The 22,050-nt window shown below is 56.9% G+C and overlaps 1 protein-coding gene across 4 annotated transcripts in view; it reads left to right on the forward strand.

Moving 5' to 3' along the window:
• Positions 1-22,050, forward strand: part of KCNT1 (potassium sodium-activated channel subfamily T member 1) — a 79,842-nt gene that overhangs the window by 47,281 nt on the left and 10,511 nt on the right. For 2 of the 4 annotated variants that reach the window (XM_053962213.1, XM_053962214.1), the window contains exons 2-24: positions 1,079-1,120; positions 8,753-8,832; positions 9,850-9,949; positions 11,025-11,081; positions 11,418-11,466; positions 11,618-11,677; positions 12,439-12,513; positions 12,858-12,941; positions 13,317-13,411; positions 14,360-14,540; positions 14,633-14,797; positions 14,897-15,033; positions 15,203-15,266; positions 15,623-15,731; positions 15,908-16,016; positions 17,525-17,674; positions 17,801-18,039; positions 19,908-20,124; positions 20,517-20,622; positions 20,703-20,875; positions 21,078-21,149; positions 21,418-21,552; positions 21,770-21,881. In XM_053962213.1, coding sequence (XP_053818188.1) covers positions 1,079-1,120; positions 8,753-8,832; positions 9,850-9,949; positions 11,025-11,081; positions 11,418-11,466; positions 11,618-11,677; positions 12,439-12,513; positions 12,858-12,941; positions 13,317-13,411; positions 14,360-14,540; positions 14,633-14,797; positions 14,897-15,033; positions 15,203-15,266; positions 15,623-15,731; positions 15,908-16,016; positions 17,525-17,674; positions 17,801-18,039; positions 19,908-20,124; positions 20,517-20,622; positions 20,703-20,875; positions 21,078-21,149; positions 21,418-21,552; positions 21,770-21,881 — 2,611 coding nt within the window. The remainder of the gene's footprint in view (positions 1-1,078; positions 1,121-8,752; positions 8,833-9,849; positions 9,950-11,024; positions 11,082-11,417; positions 11,467-11,617; positions 11,678-12,438; positions 12,514-12,857; positions 12,942-13,316; positions 13,412-14,359; positions 14,541-14,632; positions 14,798-14,896; positions 15,034-15,202; positions 15,267-15,622; positions 15,732-15,907; positions 16,017-17,524; positions 17,675-17,800; positions 18,040-19,907; positions 20,125-20,516; positions 20,623-20,702; positions 20,876-21,077; positions 21,150-21,417; positions 21,553-21,769; positions 21,882-22,050) is intronic. The other 2 variants (XM_053962211.1, XM_053962212.1) reach the window with 1 other exon arrangement.

Consider the following 22,050-nt stretch of genomic DNA (forward strand, 5'->3'; position numbering starts at 1 on the left):
GGGATTTTTTTGCTTTGCAGCTGGAATTGCTGTGTTTGATAGCCCTGTGCTGTCTGTCTGTCTGTCTGTGGGATGTACAGTACACGAGCACAGGCCCTTTGCCTCCCACCCACTCTTCTTTTTCTCTGTGTTCTTCCTCCCCTTGCCTTGAACCCCTCATCCCCCTCACTGTTCCTCTGTTATTTGCTTTGACTTTTGGTTTATTTTTTACTCTCTTTTCTTTCCCCTTCTCTGCTCATCGCTGGTGTCTGTAAAACCAGCCCAGGAGAGGCACAACGCTGATTCCTGAAAGCACCAACCCTTCAGAGCCCAATTTCTCTGCACCCAGCGTGGCACCGATTAGAGGCAGAGCAGCCAAGCAGTTTGTGAGAGCCATTTAAAAAAAACAAAAGGCATAAAACAGCCATAAAACCTGGTTTTACCCACGGAGCCGAGTCCTTGAAGGGGCTGCAATTGGCAGAGCATCACTGGGAGCTGAGCAGGGACATGTCCCAGGTGTGGTGTGACCTCGGCCGAGCACTTGGGTGGCCTCAGGTCCCTGTGGTGCTGGCACATCCCCGGTGGGACAGTGTAGGAACGTGCCCCCTGTTGATGGAGTAAACAAGTTACCCTTTGTCTCCTTAAAAAGGACAAAAGCCCAGAAGTTTCTCTCCTCAGTTTGGTTAAAAGACACCTCATAGGACCTTGGGGACTTCACCTCAAACTTAAAGATAGCTAATTGGACAGGAGCCCAAAAGTCCCGCCTAAGCAATTCACCAGAAAAAGAGGAGAACAAAAGAAGTAAATCGCTTTTGTGAAGTGTTTTAGCAGGAGCAAGAACCTCCTGCCGTGGCTCGGTTTTTCTCTGTAAAAAGCTTTTTTTTTTATTTTGCCTTTTATCGTAACCTTTTTGTTTCCAACACTGTCGCAGCAGCCATCCTGCTACCTGAGGCAGCTGAGCTGTCAAGGCTGTGCTGTTTGTTTGTCTGTGAGCTCTTAGGAGACCTGGTTCGAATAAACACGAGGACAGCCCCAGCAGGGCTGGTTTGGGGCTGGGGGCTCTGCATTCCCTCACCCTCTGTGCTGCTCTCGCTCTTAGGCCTCACGCCGAGGATTTCAGCGTGGATTCCTCCTTCTCACAGTAAGTTCTCCGCCTGCGTTTCCCGGTGCCGTGGGGAGGGAAAAAGGACCCAGGCTTGCCCTGGGGTAAAGCTGATCCTGCTCTCCAGAGGGCAAAAAGCCCCGTGGAATTCGGGGTGTTTGAGCTGAGTTTTTTGGGCGGTACTGCTGCTGGGAGCAGTGGTTAACCGTGGCTCGGAGTCACTGTGGCTTAAAGTGGATGGTCCCTCCATGGAAGTGTTCCAGGCCAGGACGGATGGGGTTTGGAACATCCTCATCTGGTGGAATTGGTTTTTGGTCTAGTGGAATTGTCCCTGCCCGCGGCTGGAGGCAGGTGACATTTAAAGGTCACTTCCAGCCCCAGCCAGTCTGGGGTTCCGCGGTGATGCTGCTTTTAAGGGAGCCAATAAGCACAAGATTTGTCCTTTGCTGCCCTGGGCACCAAGGAATTGTGTATGGGAGCAGCGAATCCTTCAGCAATTCCCACCATGGGGAGGATTCCCTGCTCCCAGGGACAGACAAGCTGTGGGTCTAATGCTGGCCAAACTAGAATTTACTTACTCATTTCCTGCTGTGACACAGGATTAGGAGGGAAGGCAAAGCAGGCTCAAAACTTTAAAAGGGTATAAAGAAAGCTTTATTAAGAGTAACTAAAAGAAAGGAGAATAAGTTTATTGAGGAAGAATTGATAGCAGCAAATCAGCAATTATCCATTAACGATGAGCTCCATGCACAGCCCTAATTAAACAATGCAGATTCATCAGCACAAGCAATTACAGGAGCAGACTCATGAGTGTCGGTCTCCAGTGTTGCAAAACAAATAGGCCAAAAGGAACACAGCCTGCCATCCCACTGCTGCTTCCCTTTTGGGGTTTTAAGCTTTAGTAGAAGTATAATTATTTTATTGAGGAGCAAGTGGTGCCACTGCCCAGCCACGAGCATCATCCAAACCTTGGATGGGAGATGCTGCCCCATCCTGGAAGTGTCCAAGGCCAGGTTGGACAGGGCTTGGAGCACCCTGGGATAGTGGAAGGTGTCCCTGCCCACGGCAGGGTTTGGAACAGGATGAACTTTAAGGTCCCTGCAGCTCAAAGTGTTTTATTATCTGCAACTTGAAGCCCTGAGCGTGTCCCTGTTTCCTCCAGTGTTTGGTTTGGTGCCTGGAAATGAGCTCTGCAGCTGCTGAACACAGTTGGAGAGGGATTACAGCTGCCTTCAGGGAGTGAGGGATCGATAAAAATCCCATTTCCATTGCAATGTCCTCCCTAATAATAATAATAATAATAATAATAATTAATATATATATATATATATATATATAAAAGAACTAAAAGTCAAGCAGGGGATTTCTGCTACATCTCTTCAGGCCCACGAAGCCCTTCCTGCAGTCTGTGCCAGCCCTTGTCCCACTGGCACACCAGGATGGGTTCAGGGCATGGTGAGAGATAAATGGCTCTGGAGGCCAAACCTGCTCTTGGGCAGGGTTTTTTTCTGTAGTGGCTGTTTGGAATTTGCTTTTCATCCCCAAAAATACAACTGCAGCATTACTGCTGGAGCCAGGATGACATTACCTGCACCCAGCTGGGTTTAATTTGCTGCAGAGTGGTTGGCAATATCAATTCTTTCTTTGGGCAAAAGAAAATCACACTCTGTAATAAAACAGGAGGGTTTTTTCTGGTTGATTCCCATGGTAAATGCATGAAACCTTGAAGGAATGAGTCCTTGGGCTTGAGGGGCAAGATGTGCCACAGCATCCTGGCTCCCTGGGCAGTGTTGATTGATGTGGGACTGGATTCTGCTGGCCGTGGTCTGTGATGAGCCTCGGCATGTGCTGTGCCAGGGAAATCATTCCTGGTGCTGCAGGGGCCAGGAGGGGCAGCTGCCTTTCCTGTCAGGGTTGTGGCAGTGCCACGGTGGCTGTGATGGTGACACGGTGGCTGTGACACTGCTGTGCTGGCTGTGACAGTGCCACGGTGGCTGTGACAGTGCCACGGTGGCTGTGACGGTGCCACGGTGGCTGTGATGGTGCCACGGTGGCTGTGACGGTGCCACGGTGGCTGTGACGGTGCCACGGTGGCTGTGACAGTGCCACGGTGGCTGTGACAGTGCCACGGTGGCTGTGATGGTGGCACGGTGGCTGTGATGGTGACACAGTGGCTGTGACACTGCTGTGCTGGCTGTGACAGTGCCATGGTGGCTGTGACAGTGCCATGGTGGCTGTGATGGTGGCACAGTGGCTGTGACACTGCTGTGCTGGCTGTGACACTGCTGTGCTGGCTGTGACACTGCTGTGCTGGCTGTGACACTGCTGTGGTGGCTGTGATGGTGGCACGGTGGCTGTGACAGTGCTGTGCTGGCTGTGACACTGCTGTGGTGGCTGTGACAGTGCCACGGTGGCTGTGACAGTGCCACGGTGGCTGTGACAGTGCCACGGTGGCTGTGACGGTGCCACGGTGGCTGTGACAGTGCCACGGTGGCTGTGACACTGCTCTGCTGGCTGTGACAGTGCCACGGTGGCTGTGACAGTGCCACGGTGGCTGTGACAGTGCCACAGTGCCTGTGACAGTGCCATGGTGGCTGTGATGGTGGCACAGTGGCTGTGACACTGCTGTGCTGGCTGTGACACTGCTGTGGTGGCTGTGACAGTGCCACGGTGGCTGTGATGGTGGCACGGTGGCAGTGCCGTGGTGGATGTGACAGTGCCTGTCCCAGGCTGGTGTGGGACGTGCTGAGCTCCTCGGGGCTGGCTGCTGCTGTGATCCGTGAGGATCATCTGGGATTCTGGGATGAGAGGGAGAGCAGCTCCAGTGTTGGACCTACTAAGAGACGTGGGATGAGAAAATTCACTAAAAGTGGGCACATCTGCCCTGTTTCCAGTACTTGGCCTTTTGGACCACGCTGGCCCTGCCAGTGGTGTCCCCAGTGGTGTCCCCAGTGGTGTCCCCAGTGCTCTCCTGTACCTCCCTCAGCACCTGAAACCCCCCCCGAGAGAGATCTCCCCTCTCCCCTTCCCTCCGTGGATCCGCAGCGTTGCCAGGGGGGCTCTGCCCCCAAAGCAGGCACAGCCAGCCCCAGCTCCCCGTCCCTCCCTGGCTGTTTTTTGCTTTCTTGCTTAAAAACGTGCCCCAGATTCACCCGAGGAGCTGCCGCAGTGCGAGAGCTCCGCGGGTGCTCGGTGGTGCCCTGAGGATCCCAGACGCTCCCGGGGGAAGCTCCCGGCTGCAGAGCCCTGGGCAGGGCATCACCCCTGCCAGGAGGGTGAACCCGGGCATCCCCAGCCCGGTGAGGCAGGAGAAGCCCCTGGAGCCGATGTTTGGAGCCGTTCAGCCCTGCCGAAAGCACAGCCCTCCTGCTTTGAGTAATTGTTCAATTACCGCGTGTCGAGCGGGGGCAGCTCGCTGCCTGTGTCTGCCCTCGGCAGGCGCCCAGGCTGTCTGTGCGCACACAGCTGCACTGCCATTCCCATTCCCGTCCCCAAAACCTGCTCTGGGAGCTCAGCTGCACTGCCATTCCCATTCCCGTCCCCAAAACCTGCTCTGGGAGCTCAGCTGCGCAGCCATTCCCATTCCCATTCCCCAAAACCTGCTCTGGGAGCTCAGCTGCACTGCCATTCCCATTCCCATTCCCCAAAACCTGCTCTGGGAGCTCAGCTGCACTGCCATTCCCATTCCCATTCCCCAAAACCTGCTCTGGGAGCTCAGCTGCACTGCCATTCCCATTCCCATTCCCCAAAACCTGCTCTGGGAGCTCAGCTGCACTGCCATTCCCATTCCCATTCCCCAAAACCTGCCCTGGGAGCTCAGCTGCACTGCCATTCCCATTCCCGTTCCCCAAAACCTGCTCTGGGAGCTCAGCTGCACTGCCATTCCCATTCCCATTCCCCAAAACCTGCTCTGGGAGCTCAGCTGCACTGCCATTCCCATTCCCGTCCCCAAAACCTGCTCTGGGAGCTCAGCTGCACTGCCATTCCCATTCCCATTCCCCAAAACCTGCCCTGGGAGCTCGGCTGGGCAGGGCTGGAGCTGCCGCCGTCCTCTGCTCACCCCGGGGGGATGGAGGATGGCAAACGCAGGGCACACGGCTCACCCGCTGAAGCTTCTGTGCCCAAACACCCGTTACCATCACGAAAACGGTGGGGGGGAAAAGGAAAAACATCCCAAATGGGAATCAGGAAGGCTGGAGCTGCCCGGGTATTTCATCAGCAGGTGCCTGAGCCCCAGCCTGGCAGGTTTTGTGGTTTATCTGGGGAGGATTTTGGCTCTGCTCGGGCTCCAGCTGGCACCGGCTGCTCCCGGTGCTGAGCGAGGGCTGGAGGCAGCCTGGCCATGGCACGGTGCCTTCAGAGCATCCTGCACAGCCTCCTCGGGCTGCTGGGAGAGGAAATGCTGCAGACCTGCACTGCCAGCCCTGCTCCTCACCTCCCTCTGAGCTGTGTCTGGTGCCCACAGCCCGTCCCCAGGGAGCCCAGCTGGGCCAGCAGCACATTTCTGTAATTCCAGCGTGGCTGCAGCCACGTTTTTTGTGTGTTTGATCCGTGTGGGTTTGCATGGAGGGTGCAGAGCCGTCAGCTGAGCTGAGCTGGAGTGGAGGAGTGAAGTGGGGTCTCACTTTGGCTGCCTTGCAGAGGTGGGTGCTGGCACCCACCAGATTGCAGAGATTTCTGAGGTTTTGCTGGTTTGTTGGGTACTTCCCCCCCCCCCCCCCCGCCAAAAAAAAAAAAAAAAAAAAATTTCAGAAGAGTCTTATTTCCATCCTGCTACATGATGGGAGAAATTCCTTGAGACACTTCCTGGGACAAGAAATCCCTGCATGGGTTCACATAATCTCCTTTTTAAGAGAACTGTCCCAGCTCTCTGGGGAAATGGAAAGGATGGAGCAGGGGCTGTGCCCCTCAGCGTCTATTTTAATGCTGGTGGGCTGTGATGTGCTCATCCTGACCTTTCATCCTGCACTTTTCTGAACAAACTATTGTGTCTTTTTTTGGGAACTCATCATCTTGCAACAAATTGCCTCTAATCTTAGATTAATAAAGTACAATAAATAACCGAGCGAAGAAAACGAAGTCGCTCAGGCATTATGAAGTGCATAATAGCAGTAATTACACTTCCAAGCAGAGGGGCTGTAACTAAACTCGTACCAGGATCATTGTTTGCATGGCCTGGGGGGGTTCAGCGGGGGTGAGGTGGGGGAGCTGTGGAGCTGGGGACCCTTGGAGTGGCCTGGGATGGGCTGTGGGGACAATGCTCCAGGTGGGAAGGATGCTCCAGGTGGGGAGGGTGCTCCAGGTGGGAAGGGTGCCCAGCCATGGCAGCAGGGAGGGGACACTTTGAGCACCCCATCCTGGCTGAGCTGCTGCGAAGGCAGAGCTGTCACGGTGTGTTTTTGGGGTGGTAACAACGCAGTCAGAGTTTTGCTTGATTCTTATTCCCAGTTAACTTCCTGACAGTGAAATTAAAGGGTACGTTTTACATGATATCATCTCCTTCCCTCAGCTGGAAATGGAGTAGGAGCTTTGATACTTTGGGATGGTGCTGCTGCCTGGGAAGAGCCGCCCCTCGTTCAGCTGGGGGGTGTTGGATTCACCTGCAGAGTGGGACCCCCACAAAGATCTGGGGCTCAGCCTCGGCAGGTTGTCTGCACAGGAACGTGTTCCCTCCACATTCTTTTATTTCTTCATCTCTTTGCAGTGTTGAACACTCTGTTCCCCCCAGTCAAGACACGGCTTTTTGTTGCTTTATTGTTTTCCCAGCGTTCCTTCTTCCTGCTGCCATCAGGGTGGATGAACACGTGGGCCACTTTATCATAAAGACTTAGATCTAATCATTTAGTCCTTTTATCCATCAGCAATTACAGCCATTGTCTCGAGGTGGGCCACAGCTCCACAGATCAGTGAACCATCTGTCTGATGGCAGAGATTTATTTAGCTGTTTGTTGCTTTGATACGAGACAAATGTCTGGCAGAGGAATCGTGCTCCCTGAAGTCTCCGGCTCCTCAAGGCGCTCAGTCCCCGGGGACTCTGATGAATGGGGTGCTCAGCGCTGCTGTCGGAGCTGAAAGCCAGTTCCCAGCACTTCCTGGGCATTTTTAATAAGGAGAAGGAGCAATTATCTTGTGTGCAGCGTTGTGAGTAGTTGTGACAGCTGATTTATGCCCTGGCACGGAAAAATGATTTGCCGAGTCTGGCTCTGGAAACGATTAATTTTAGCATGTGTAAAGGCTGGGCTCTGAGGCTCTGCATTAATGCTCTTTGCCCCTCAAGCACCGTGCTGGTGAGACAGGGCTTGTAAATTCTCCTGCTCTCTCCCTGCAGTGGGGTCTGGGGTTGTCCACCCCTGCACCAGGTGTGGTGCCGAGCCCCTCTGGCCACCTCCCCACCCCTTCGGCCGGCTGGGGTGGAGCGCGGGATGAAGATCTTGTAAAACCCCTTCCCAATTTGCTGCCTGATCAGCTGGGCATGAATGCTCGGTAAATATTCACCCCTCCGTGTCAGAGCGAGGAGAGGCTGCGCCCCAAAAAATCAGGATCTGGCACCTGCGGGATGGCAGCGACTGTCACCGGGAATTCGCTGCCCTTGATCTGTGCCTGGGCTGGGGAACAGCCTCGCTGGTGAGGGTTAGAAAGCAGTTCGAGAAGGAGCAATGGCAGGGGCACTTCCTTAGGACTTGCTGCAAGCAGCGAGTGGGGAACAATGGCTAACTCACGGCACTGAACTGCTCTGAGGGCCGGGCAGCGGGGAGCAGAGTTTGTCTGCTCGGTGTAAAGCCGGGGCGGGAGGAGCCGCTCGCGTTCAGGGGGATGGATAACGACTTTGCAAAGGGCTGCGGGCGATTTTAAAAGTGCCACGGGAGGCGATGAGCTGAGCTGGGATCCACCAGGATCCATCCAGGGTCCCAGACCCTGCAGGAGGTTTCCTCCGGCAGGGGCTGCGGGTGGGGCCGGTGGGGAGGCAGGAGCAGCCAAGGAAGGCAGAAATGGACATTTCCAGATCCACCGGCTGCTCCTCCCTGCCGGGTGCTGTGACGCTCTGCCCTGGCACCGTCCCCGTGCCACGCCACGAGCCACCAGCAGTGGCCCTGGATGCCAGGCGATGTTTGGAGTTGGTTGTCAGCTCCTGGGTTTTTCTGGAATGACCAAGAGTGGTATCTTAGCAACAAAGGGAAATTTTCTCCTTTTAGAGCGGAATTGTTTTTTAACAGCTCCCATGCAGAGTGTTTCTCCTCCCCAGGCAGAGGCAGGGCACGGACAGAGCCAGGACACAGTGGGGACACTGGGGACATTGTCCTCGCCAGCTCCTGCTCTGCTGGAGCAGATGACCGGGGAGAGGCTGCTCCAGGGCGCTGCTCTCCGGCAGGTTTTGGGCCCTGTGAAGTGTGTGTGAAGGGAGAAGTTTGCGGCTCTGCTGTCAGCTGGTTGTGTGTGAACGAAAGCCAAGCCCCGGCTCCCCAGCAGAGCTGGCCCCGGGGGTCACATCGGCTGCTTTGGTGGTCCCTGGGGCTCCCGGCTGCTGGTTTGGGACTGCGGGGACAGCCGGGAGCCCGGGGCCGAGCCTGGGTCACTGTGGGGTGTCAGCGGGGCCACCCAGCTGGGATGGGGGGACAGGGGACCCCTGCCCTGCCACCCCACTGACGGCCCCGCCGGGCACTTTCCCCGCAGGGTGCAGGTGGAGTTCTACGTGAATGAAAACACCTTCAAGGAGCGGCTGAAGCTCTTCTTCATCAAAAACCAGCGATCGAGTGAGTGCTCCGGGCGCGGAATGTGCGGAGCCCAGCCCTGCCCGGGCCGGGAGAGCCGCGCTCCGGCCTGAGGGATGAGAAGCCATTGCCATCTGCTGGTGGCCTTGTCCCCGCGTGTCCCCAGCCCGAGGCCGCCGCCGCCTCCCGGCCCCTTTTCTGGGTGTTCCTTGGTTCGGGGGATGCTTTGCACGGGGAGGAGAGGATGCCTCCTGCCACCTCTGCTCGCTGGGGACAGCCACAGCGTGGCAAACAGCTGCGACAAGCTGGCTGGGAGCAGGGTGGGTGTCGGGGAGCCAATGTCCCCATCACGAAGCTGGCCGTGCCTCCCTGAGGCTGTGGGGACAGCCAGGGCAGGCTGTGAGTTACCCTCTCCTGCTCCAGCCATCGGGATCAGTCTCCACTTGACTAATGGTGTTTTTATTTTCTTCCTCCGAGATGTCATTAGCTCTCTGGAGGGGGCCCGCTCGTTAATTTATAAATTTGCCTTTTCCTTTCCTGCCTGCATCCCGTTGACTCGCTAAAAAGCTGGAGTGCAGCACAACAGGGTGCCCACGGGGAAGTTTTTAATGAAAATGGGATGAATTTCTCACTCGTAATCTGAGTAATAACCCCATGAACTGGCTGGGTAGGCAGAGTGGATAAAGCAGCAGCTTTTCCTCACCATCCCTGCTCCTGCAAGGTGCTTGTGATGTGGTCAGTGCTGCTCTGGTGCTTTTAAATGGGTACTTGCTGATGAGGGGGATACACTCCAGCAGCTCCTCATTTGTCTCTCACATCTATTGGGGTCAGCAGTTTATTCCTGTGGTGTCTGCTGTGCCTGTGACGCTGGGCAGGACGCGTGGAGCTGGGCACAGCCTGGGCAGTGCTGCTGGCCTGGGGCTCCTGCAGCCCCCCCGGGGGATCAGAGGGCTCCCGTGCTCTGGGGCTGTGCTGTGGGTCTGCCCAGCATGCACAGGGCACCCGGCGTGTTTGGGGTCTGTGGGAATGCTGCCCCATCCCTGCTGCCCTCCCCCACAGGCCTGAGGATCCGGCTCTTCAACTTCTCCCTGAAGCTGCTCACGTGCCTCCTGTACATCGTCCGCGTCCTGCTGGACAACCCCGAGGAGGGCATCGGCTGGTGAGTGCCCCCGAGCCCCCAGGCTGCCCAGGCAGGGCTCAGTGGGGATGTGGCAGCTGTGAGGATGGGTTTTTTCCCTCCCCCCGGCTGTTTGGATTGGTGCTTTAACAAAACTTGCCAGGCTGGAGGCCCCTGCTCAAACCCCCGTGGTTGGTGTGGGGGTGTCTACTGGCCCTGAGCAGAGCGTGGTGGAAAAATTCAGGTCATGTTCGTTTCCAAATTCTGTCTGACTCTGTCAGGGGCTCAGCGTGGCCTTCAGACGCAGGCGAGAGCTCAGCCACTCCAGGGCATCACCATGCAAATATTTTCTGAAGGCTGACACCCTTGAAGACATTAACACTAAATCCCATTAAAGCATTTGAGAGGGAAATACGGTGTGCTCTGTGGATCCTTGAGGTGATGGATGATTCCACACATCAGCTTTGTGCTGGGTTTCAGTATAAGCCTATTTTTAATGTGTCCTTGCTTCGTTTAGCTCATGTACAACGTGGTTGTTTTTTTTTTTTTTTTCCCCCAAGAGCTTGGATAATTGGCAATTTGATTTTCTCCTTGTAAAGGCTGCAGACTACCAAGTGCATCTGCACGTTCTGAAAATGCTTTCAGACCTGTGAGAATGAAGCAGGACACGAGAGGCTCAGCACAGCTGCAGCTCAGGGAATTCCACGCTCCTGAGGGAGCGTGGCAGCAGCAAGGCTGGCCAGCAGGAGCACATCCCTCACAGCAGGGCAGGGAGAGCTCAGGGTGCTGGGGGCCCAGCCAGCCTTGTCCCAGAAGCTGCAGCTCAGCAATTTTTGCTAGTTGTAACCTGGTAATTCCCAGCTCCCTGCAGCCCTGTGCTCTGCACTGTGCCAGGGAGAGTCAGCGTTCCACAGCATCTCTGGTAGGGGCTGGAGCACCCGAGGGGTTTTGTCCTCCAGTAACGAGATGTTCAAGGCTGCCTGGGTGAGACTTTTCCTGTGCAAAGCAGGAATCAGCGTGTCTGGATCCGTGGAAATGCCCTCCAGTGATCCCAGGGAGTCAATCCCAGCATCCCTGCTCCCCCACTGACTGCTTTTCCCTGCTCTTTCTCTCCCAGCTGGGAATGCGAAAAGCAGAATTACACAGCCTTCAACCAGTCCACGAACATCAACTGGTGAGTGGGGGCTGCTGCAGTGCTCTGGGGCAGCTCTGCCAGGATGTGGGAGCAAGGGGATGGAGGTGGCTGCTGCTGGCAGCTGCCTGGGGCCGTTCCTTGCTCATGGGGCTGCTCGAGGGATGTGGAGCAGCATCCCAGAACCAAATCCATTGGCAAGTGCCAGTGGCTGCACCCCTGGCAATGGCTGATTTCCAGTGCCGGGGCTGCTCGAGCAAACTGTGCAGGAGGGAGCAGCAGCTCCTGAATCGGGGATGGCCTCGGGTTTGCATTTTGCGGGGTGAAAACCCTGACAGCCAGGCCACAGCTCAGGTCCCCTCTGGGTTTTCTTTGCAGGTCACACATCTTTTGGGTGGACAGAAAAACCCCTCTGTGGGCCGTGCAGGTGAGCAGCCCTTGCTGGGCGTGCAGGAGCTGGGCTGGGAGCTCTGCCCCACCTGTGACACCCCCAGGGGCTCCCCGGGGCAGGGGGGAGGCTCGGCGAGCTGCCAACACCTGGAGAGAGCCCTCGGAGCCTCCCCTGTGTGTCCCTGCAGGTCAGCATCGCCCTCATCAGCTTCCTGGAGACCATGCTGCTCACCTATCTCAGCTACAAGGTGAGAGGCCGGGCCTGCCTCTGCCCTCAGCAGGAATTGATTTCTCCGCCTCGGAGCTGCCTGGAGCCCGCAGCATCCCGGGAGGATTTTTGTCTGGCCGATGTCTCTGGATGTTTTCCGTTCTCATTCCCCCTCGGGCTGCTGGATAAGCGTTGAGCAGAGCAGAATCTCTTCTTGTTGTGCTCTCTCAGAAATTCAGACCCGTTTAGTGCAGGCTCACTGTTTTTGGTGTCAGGCTGACACGTCCCAGATTTCCTGAGCTCGGCAGGGTGACTCCTGCTCGTGCCCCGCTCCTCCGGAGGCAGTGGCGCCGCTCCAAGCCAGACAAGGAGAGGCACAAGCTGACTCCTTTGGACCAAAGCCACCTAAAATGGCCAGAAAAAGTGACCTTGACAAATGGCACCTTCTCAGGGGCCGGGGGAGGGTTGGCAGCAGAGACTCAGACCCTGCATCACTCCCTGCTCTGAGTGCCAGCGATCTGTCACTGTCACTGTCACTGTCACTCGCCATCCTTGCATGAAGTGTTGTTGTCCCCCAGCTCTGGGTGGCAGCAGTGACAGATGGAGGGATGTAGTGGCTGTGGAGAGGACTGAGGAGTTTGGGAATGCTTCCTGCTCCCAGAGCGTCTGCCACCACCGCTGCACCTCTCCTGCACCGCATTTCCAGCATCCAGCAGGGTCTGTGGCAGAGTGGGATCATTTTCATTCTCCTCTGGCAAGCTTGTAAGGTTATTTATTTATTCTTTGCTTTTAATTCCTCAGGGGAACATCTGGGAACAGATTTTTCGCATTTCCTTCGTCCTGGAGATGATCAACACGGTGCCGTTCATCATCACGGTGAGTGCGTCCCGGTGACATTTGAAAGCAGCTCTAAGTGTAGTCAGTGCTGTGTTTTGGTGCTGAGTTAAAGACAAATGGGTTTCTGGCCAAGTGGTTTTTAAGGCTGGCAGGAAATTTCCCCTTCAGTATTTGACAATATAATGACTTTCTCTAGAGTGTTATCCCAAAACCCATCCTCCCTTTCCAGCTGCTCTGCTGCAGCCAGGGAAGCAGGGCAGCGTTTGGTGGCAGCTTCTGCTCAGCTTGGATTTGTATCCTTCCAGACAGGGAGGATTGGCTGCTTCTAGCTCTATTTTTCAAAGGAGCATGGATTTCTCTGTGAACAACCCTTGCCTTTGTAGATATTCTGGCCTCCTTTGCGGAATTTGTTCATTCCTGTGTTTCTGAACTGCTGGCTGGCCAAGTATGCCCTGGAGAACATGATTGTGAGTGATCCCTTTGGTCCAGCTCCTCGGGGGTGTGGAGGGCAGCAGGGCTGGGGAGGGACCCTTGGCTGCCCTCAGCTGTGGGGCAAGATTTGGAGCTTGGTGTGTGCAGCTGTGCCAGGGAATGCCAGGCTGTGACCAGGAATCCCTCAGTGTCTGAGCCACAGTGACGGGGTGGTCAGGGGTGAGGCGTTCCAGCCATTCCCCTGTTCCCAGCAGAGCTGTCTCTCCTGGCAGCAGGTCCCAGACCTGCTCTTGGGAATGCAAGGGCTAAATCCAGGCTCGCCCTTCACTGGGGAAGGCAGCAGCTGGTGCCTGGAGGGGATTTTCCCCCAGGCCCTGTGAGCTGGTGGGAGCCCTCCCCTGTCTCCCCAGAACGACCTGCACCGAGCCATCCAAAGGACTCAGTCAGCCATGTTCAACCAGGTGCTCATCCTGATCTGCACCCTCCTGTGTCTCGTTTTCACGGGGTGAGTGGTGTTCTCCATTCCTCTAAACCCCCTTCCTGATCCTGGGAATCCAGCTGTTCCCACCCTGGGAATCCAGCTGTGCCCACCTTGGGAATCCAGCTGTGCCCACCCCGGGAATCCAGCTGTGCCCATCTGGGGCAGCTGGCAGAGCTGGGCTCTAGCAGGGCTCCCACCTTCCCCTGCTTTGCTCCATCCCCCAGCACACTGAGCTCTGTGACAGGGTTTCTAAGTCAAACTAGTGATCCTGCCTTATTCCGGGGTTTTAACAGGAAGTTTTTGGTGAGGGTGCTGTCAGAGGCAGCTGGGGGATGTGGACAGGAGGGCAGGGACAGCAGCTTCCCCCAGGGACAGGTGAGGGGTGGCTCATTCACCAGGGATGTTCATTCCCCAGAACCCATCGCACTCCCAGGCTCCAGCCAAGCTCTTCCTCTCCCACACATCACAGCTCCCGAGCTCATTTGTGTAATTGGCCACTGAGGCTCCTGCTAATTAACTGGGCCCTTTCCCTGCCATTGCCAGCATCAAGGGTGTTCCTTTGGGCAGGGGAGCAGAGCTCATCACTGGCTATTTAGCTCTGAATTAGGCTTTGAATTCTCCTCTGGCTCCCTTGGTCTGGGTTTGAGGCATATTAAACTATTAAGTTGCTGAATGGAGAGGAAATGAGGCTTTTTAGGCTCATGAGTTTTTGGCAATAAAGATGATGCTCTGATGTGGATGACTAATGCTATTTCAGAGCTCAGTGGTGCTCCCAGCCCTGCTGCCGGATGAGTTTGGGGATGGAAGGGGTACAGCTTAGGCCCAGGGAGGCTTGGGGGACACTTGGAAGTGTCCTGGGACCCAGCCAGGATGTGGGTGACACTTGTGTCCAGCAGGATGGCTTTGAGCTGCAGGTGTGTGGGGTTCTGCTGCAGGGCCAGCCCCTGCTGCGACGGGGCTTTTCCCTTCCAGGACCTGTGGCATCCAGCACCTAGAAAGAGCAGGTGAGAAGCTCTCCCTCTTCAAGTCCTTCTATTTCTGCATCGTCACCTTTTCCACCGTGGGCTACGGAGATGTGACACCAAAGATTTGGCCTTCCCAGCTCCTCGTGGTGATCATGATCTGCGTGGCCCTGGTGGTGCTGCCCCTCCAGGTGAGACCTGCACAGCTGAGGGTGGGGAGGGACTCCCAGCCCGCCCCAGGGCAGCCCTGCCGGTGGGGACATCAGCTCCGTGCCCTCTGCAGTTCGAGGAGCTCGTCTACCTGTGGATGGAGCGGCAGAAGTCGGGGGGGAATTACAGCCGGCACCGCGCGCAGACCGAGAAGCACGTGGTCCTGTGCGTCAGCTCCCTCAAGATCGACCTCCTCATGGACTTCCTCAACGAGTTCTACGCCCACCCACGCCTGCAGGTGAGCCCCGGGCTGTGCTCGCACGCGGCCGGGTCGCTGGCCCAGTCGCAGCCTCGCTGGCCTGCGGGACCCCCGGCCACGGCGGCGTCTCTCTTGCAGGATTACTACGTGGTGATCCTTTGCCCAACGGAGATGGACATCCAGGTGCGGCGCGTGCTGCAGATCCCCCTGTGGTCCCAGAGGGTGATCTACCTCCAGGGCTCCGCGCTCAAGGACCAGGACCTCATGAGAGCCAAGTGAGCAGAGGGACACGCTGCACGTCCCTGGCGAGGAGTGCCACCCCAGCCGTGTCCCCGTGTGCCTTTGCTGGGTCTGGGGGGGGAGCTGGCAGTGGCCTGGCTGGGGTGGGCAGTGCCCAGCCTTGTGGGGCCCTGCAGTTCAGGGGTCGCTGCTCTCTCTTGGCAGGATGGACAATGGAGAGGCTTGCTTCATTCTCAGCAGCAGAAACGAGGTGGACAGAACAGCGGCGGTGAGTCCCGTCCGGGGTGGGGATGGGGCATTTTTCAGGCAGAAGGGACTGGGGTGGTGTTGATGCCACCTGTGCCCAGCAAAGGAGGGTGCTGGGAAGGGGCTGAGTGCCGTGGAGAACCTTGGGGATGGCACAGAGACGTGCAGCAGCATGCTGCTTGCTGAACCCCTGTGGGCTCACCTTTCTTCTGCTGGTTTCCCATCAGTGCTGGGTCTCAGGGAGCACCAGGGGCAGGAGGAGCCCTTGCTGTACATCTCCAGGGGGGCTGGGTGCTTCGCAGTTCATCCCAGGTGTAGAAACCTTGGGGAAAAGAAACCGTCAACCAAGCAGCTCTCGTTGCTCTTGTCCCTCTCCAGGACCACCAAACCATCCTGAGGGCCTGGGCTGTCAAAGACTTTGCTCCAAACTGTCCTCTCTACGTTCAGATCTTAAAGCCAGAAAATAAATTTCATGTCAAGTTTGCCGGTGAGTTGGAGCAGCTGCCCAGCAGCTCTTGGGCAGCTGAGAGCCCTCCTGGACTGGCAGGAGGAGGAAACACCCAGTGCCCAACACCACCCCAAAACGACCACATTCCCAGGCCCTGCCAGCCAGGGAACCCATCTGTCCCCCTCCCCTCTGTGATGGTCCCCTCTGCCTTTCAGATCACGTTGTGTGTGAGGAGGAGTGCAAGTATGCCATGCTGGCACTGAACTGTGTCTGCCCTGCCACCTCCACCCTCATCACGCTGCTGGTGCACACCTCCCGTGGCCAGTGAGTGCTGTCCCTTGCTGTCCCTTGCTGTCCCTTGCTGTCCCTTGCTGTCCCTGCCCTCCCCTGCCCCTGCCTGAGCCTGGAGGGATGGCACAACTGAGGCCTCTGAGCTCAGGGGAGAGAGGGTGGGGTCTGGGATGGGGCTGGGGAGCACAGTGGGGTCTGGGGCCCCCATCCAGGTCAAGAGCAAAAGCTCATTTTGTCAGGGGACCACACCAGTGCAGGTGGGCTGGGCAATGCCAGCTTTCCAGAGACTGGAGATAAAAATATCTTTGTATTGGCACGGAAGGTGAATTCACAGCACAAGCAGCCCCAGACCCTGCAGGGTTTTTTGGTGGGTTTATATCCAGCATGGCTGGAAGGAGCTCTGCCAGCAAAGGAGAGCAGTGGTGTGTGCCCCGCACTCCTTGGCCAGTCAGAAATGTCTGAATTTTGGGTAAAGTGCCATCAAAACAGTCATGAAACATCCTTGCCAGATGCCTCTCGCCCCATGCTCGGAGCTGTTTGCCAGCACAGGCTCTGCACCCTCCCCCTGCACTCTGCAGGAGCCCTCGTTAAATAAAAAGGCACTTAAACCCCAAAATGAAAACGAGCTCATCCTCGGCGAGCACCGACAGCTCGTGGCCATGTGTCACTGTCACCTCCCTGCTGTCAGGCTCCGGGGCAGCTCCAGAGATTAGTGGTGCTCTGTCCCGGGATCTGGCTGGAGTTCTGGGATCTGTGCCAGCTCCAGGGGTCCCATCTCATCCCTGGGGGTCCCATCCCAGCTCCAGGGGTCCCATCCCAGCTCCAGGGGTCCCATGCCAGCTCCAGGGGTCCCATCTCAGCTCCAGGGGTCTATCACAGCTCCAGGGGTCCCATCCCATCCCTGGGGGTCCTATCACAGCTCCAGGGGTCCCATCCCAGCTCCAGGGGTTCCATTCCAGCTCCAGGGGTCCCATCCCAGCCCTGGGGGTCCCATCTCATCCCTGGGGGCCCCATCCCAACTCCAGAGGGTCCCATCCCATTCCTGGGGGTTCCATCCCATCCCTGGGGGTCCCATCCCAGCTCCAGGGGTTCTCATCACAGCTCCAGGGGTCCCATCTCATCCCTGGGGGACCCATCCCAGCTCCAGGGGTTCCATTCCAGCTCCAGGGCTCCCATCTCATCCCTGGGGGTCCCATCCCATCCCTGGGGGTCCCATCCCAGCTCCAGGGGTTCTCATCACAGCTCCAGGGGTCCCATCTCATCCCTGGGGGACCCATCCCAGCTCCAGGGGTTCCATTCCAGCTCCAGAGCTCCCATCTCATCCCTGGGGGTCCCATCCCATCCCTGGGGCTCCCATCCCATCCCTGGGGGTCCCATCCCAACTCCAGGGGTCCCATCCCAACTCCAGGGCTCCCATCTCATCCCTGGGGGTCCCATCCCATCCCTGGGGCTCCCATCACAGCTCCAGGGCTCCCATCCCAGCCCCGGGGGCCCCACCCCAGCCCCGGTGGGTCCCTCCTGACGCTGCTGCTGCGTTGCAGGGAGGGCCAGGAGTCTCCGGAGCAGTGGCAGCGGATGTACGGGCGCTGCTCGGGCAACGAGGTCTATCACATCCGCATGGGCGACAGCAAATTCTTCATGGAGTACGAGGGGAAGAGCTTCACCTACGCCGCCTTCCACGCGCACAAGAAGTGAGGGCAGGGGGCTGACGGGCAGGGGGATCCGCTGCTCTGCGTGCCTGGGGCCGGGGCTGGGGCACAAAGCCCCGGAGGGGTTTTTCTCCAGCTGGGAATGCTCACCCCCTGCTCCCGGCGCAGGTACGGCGTCTGCCTGATCGGCATCCGCAGGGAGGAGAACAAAAGCATCCTGCTGAACCCCGGGCCGCGGCACATCATGGCAGCCTCGGACACCTGCTTCTACATCAACATCACCAAGGAGGAGAACTCTGCCTTCATCTTCAAGCAGGAGGAGAAGCAGAAGAAGAAGGGCTTTGCGGGCAGGGGCAGCTACGACGGCCCCTCCCGGCTGCCCGTGCACAGCATCATCGCCAGCATGGGTGAGTCGGGGGGCTCGGGGGGCAGCACACCCCACTCCATCACCTCCCCCACCTCTGGGTTCGTTTCCTCCCCCACATTTGGGTTTATTTTGTGTTTTGCCACGCTGCCCCCCCTCCCCGAAAAGCCCTTTCCATGCTCTCTCCCAGCCATCTCACCAGTAAAATGCATGTTTCCTTGCACCCTGGGTGCTCTCAGCAAGCTCAAATGTCATTATTAAACCTCGTAATATCTATTATCATTAAGGGTATTTGAATAAATGCCCCAAGCCTGGATTTAGCCCCCAATTATTTCCAAGGCTGGAAGAAGAAAAGCCGTGGGGCACATCCTAAATCACGTTTATGATTCCCAAGCCGAGGAAGAGCGTGGTTCTCTCTGCAGCCAGTGGTGCATTTGTGCAAGTGAAAAATACCATGAGTCATTACTTCCCTCTTGTATCTGGGGAGAGCAAGTTTTGGAGGAGCTGAGCCACACGAGCACATTATATTTCAAGCAAATAATTTATGTGTTTGTACTCCTGAGCAGCAATTTGCATAGATTATCCCCCAGCAAGCCTCAGAGTGCTTTGCTGTGCCGTGTTTGTCACAGTTCTCGTCACACAGCTCCTACACAGAGGGACCTTTGGCAGAGGTGATGAGAGGGACAGGAATGACGTGAGTGCCAGCAGGGCAGTGGTCTTGGGCAAGGCCAACGCCTGGGCTCTGCTTCTTGGGACGCTCCTTCAATGTATTTGGTTTTTGGAAGCTGCTGGGGGACAGGATGAGGAAGTGTCTCTTGTCCCCTGTTGGATATTAGGAAAAATTCCTTCACAGAAAAGGCTGTGAAGCGTTGGCACAGGCTGCCCAGGGCAGTGGTGGAGTCATCATGCCTGGAGGGATTTAAATGACATGTAGATGTGGCATTTGGGAACATGATTTAGTGGTGGTTGAGAGTGCCGGGGGAATGGTTGCATTCAATCTTAGGGGACTTTTCTATCCTTAAGGGTTCTGAGATTCTAAAACCCGGAGCTGCTCAGGAGGGGTGTGGGAGGTGGATGAGGGCATTGCTGCCTGCCTGCCCCTCCCTGGGGCAAAAGTGCATCCATGAGAAGGGCAGATGTGGTTCCTAACCTGGCTGGTGTCTCCCAGAGCCCCCAAGGAGCTGTGGGCAGGGGCTGGGCTGCAGGGTTGTCATCTCAGAGATGCATCAGCACGACAAAAACTCCTGCAGAGCACAGTTTGGCAGTTCAGGGAGCAGCAGGTGGGTGAGTGGTTCAGCTGGCCAGGGAGCTGTGAGGGGAATGGGGAGAGGGACAGACCCCAGGGACAGCTGAGCCCTGGCGAGGTGCTGCACACAGGAGGGGCTTTGCCCAGAAATGGTTGGGCATCAGCTGGGCTGTCTCAGCCCTGAGCAGTGTGGCAGCACATTTCTCTCTCTCTCAGGATTTTTTCATAGAGGAGCACAGAGGGAAGAAAGAGAAAACAATTTCTATTTCTGCTCCTTGTTTTTCCCATGTGGGATGTGTTTGGAGAATTGTTTACCTGGGGTGATTGCGGGATTGGATTCTGGTGAGGATTGTTTGAGCCTGGTGGCCAATCCAACCCACCTGTGGCTGCACTCTTGAGAACAGAGTCATGAGTTAGTAGTTAGATATAATAGAGAAAGTAAGTATGTAGTTTTAGTATCTTCCTTTATATAGTATGTTAATGTATTATAGCATAGTTATAATAAAGAAATCATTCAGCCTTCTAAACTAGAGTTAAACATCATCATTTCTTCCCACTGGGCTCACCTACATTTTACAGCAGAGCAGGGCTTGGGGACAGGAGGCTTTCGTGACATTTCCCCCCGCTTAGAGCGTGTTTGCTGTGCTGCCTCCCCCTGTGTCCAGGTACAGTGGCCATGGACCTGCAGAACACCGAGTGCCGCCCTGCCAACAGCAGCAAGCTGGCGCTGCCGGCCGAGAACGGCTCGGGCACGCGCCGGCCCAGCATCGCCCCCGTGCTGGAGCTGGCTGACACCTCGTCCCTGCTGCCCTGCGACCTCCTCAGCGACCAGTCCGAGGACGAGATGACGCAGTCGGACGAGGAGGGGTCGGCGGTGGTGGAGTGAGTGGCTCTCCGTTGATGGACACCTTCTTTGTCTGGCTCATTCCAGCTGGGCGCAGTTTGATTCAGCTGCCTCTGGTTCATCGTGGCTGCACCCAGTTTGTTCCAGTTTCAGAGGCGCTGGGACCATGGCACGTGACAGGCGCTCAGTGGTGCCCGGGGATGCTCAGGCTCAGCCCCTCCTGGCTTTTCCACGAGCGCTCTGTCCCTCTTTACAACCTCATGGCCCTTTTTTGCATAGCAAAAAGTACTCCTAAATGTGTACACTCAGGGAATTCCCAGCTGCTGCAGGAGAGTTTTTCAGGGCATTTGCCAGTGTTGCTGTTGAATCTGAGCGTTGGATAAATGGAAAGCTCTCCCCGTGTCCTCACGCAGATTTCTCTCTGCTGCAGGTACGTGAAGGGCTACCCCCCAAACTCGCCCTACATCGGGAGCTCCCCGACCCTGTGCCACCTTCTGCCCGAGAAAGCCCCGTTCTGCTGCCTGAGGCTGGACAAGGTGTGGAGGGGCTGTGGGGGCTGCCTGGGCCTGACCCCCCAGGACGTGTCCACTGAGTCCCAGCGCTGTCCCACGCACAGGGCTGCAAGCACAACAGCTTTGAGGACGCCAAAGCCTACGGCTTCAAGAACAAACTGATCATCGTTTCCGCAGAGACAGCCGGGAACGGCCTCTACAACTTCATCGTCCCGCTGCGGGCGTACTACCGCTCCCGCAAGGAGCTCAACCCCATCGTGCTGCTGCTGGACAACAAGCAAGTACTTTTCCACGGGTGTTCTCCCTCCCACAGAACCCTCCCTGCGTTGCCCTGGGCATTTCGTGCTGCGGGGTGGGAGCGTGAGGGAGCAGCGGTGCCACCGCCGGGTCCCTGGGCTGGTTGGCCCTGGGAGTTTGTGTGTCCGTCTTTGCTGCATGGACGTGCTGAACCACCTCGCTCTCTGTGGCTCTCCCCCCAGGCCTGAGCACCACTTTCTGGAGGCCATCTGCTGTTTCCCCATGGTTTACTACATGGAGGGCACCATTGACAAGTAGGTGTTTCCACGTGTGGCTGTCGTGCCTGAATTGTTGCATTTGCCCCGGCCCAGACTGTTCGGTCGCCCCGTGAGAAGCCCCAGGGTTGGTAGCGTAGAGCTGAGCCCACCTTGGGCTTCTCGAGTTGTCAACCCCTCCTTGGGAGATGGGAGCAGGTGAAGAGCAGGTCGGGAGCAGCCTGGGCTCGCCGTGGAACCCCTGTGCTGCTTCCCTGTGTCGTTTCCAAGGGCTGACCCTGCGCTCTTCTCTTTGGGAACTGCCCAGCCTGGACAGTTTGCTGCAGTGTGGCATCATCTACGCCGACAACTTGGTGGTGGTGGACAAGGAGAGCACCATGAGTGCTGAGGAGGACTACATGGCAGATGCCAAGACGATTGTCAACGTCCAGACCATGTTCAGGTGAGGGGTGACCACCGCTGGGGACAAGACCAGGAAGGGTGCCAGTGCCTGGGCTGGTGGCTGTGACAGTGGGACACGTCTGGCACTGGGTTTGCTGTAGGAAGCAGCATGGAACCAGCTATTTCTGACCTCAGACGGGACAGGGATGACTGTGGCCTTCCCCAGGTTTTAAATCCTCTGAGACAGCTGCAGGACAACAGATCTCTTTCCATTGCAGGCTCTTCCCCAGCCTCAGCATTATCACGGAGCTGACCCACCCCTCCAACATGAGGTTCATGCAGTTCAGAGCAAAGGACAGTTACTCTCTGGCCCTTTCCAAGCTAGAAAAGGTAAGAGGTCATTCCCTGCACGAGGGCCTGGGAAGTCAACACTGACAGTGACTGAGTGCATTTGAGCTCCTCGAAGTCCTGTGCTTTTCCCACGTCCAGGAAACCCAACCATGTCTCACAGATTTCCGTGGAGAAAAAATACCATCTTTTTGTACAGCAAAGATGCTGC

This window comes from Vidua chalybeata, chromosome 21, assembly GCF_026979565.1.
Source record: "Vidua chalybeata isolate OUT-0048 chromosome 21, bVidCha1 merged haplotype, whole genome shotgun sequence".
NCBI lineage: Eukaryota > Metazoa > Chordata > Aves > Passeriformes > Viduidae > Vidua > Vidua chalybeata.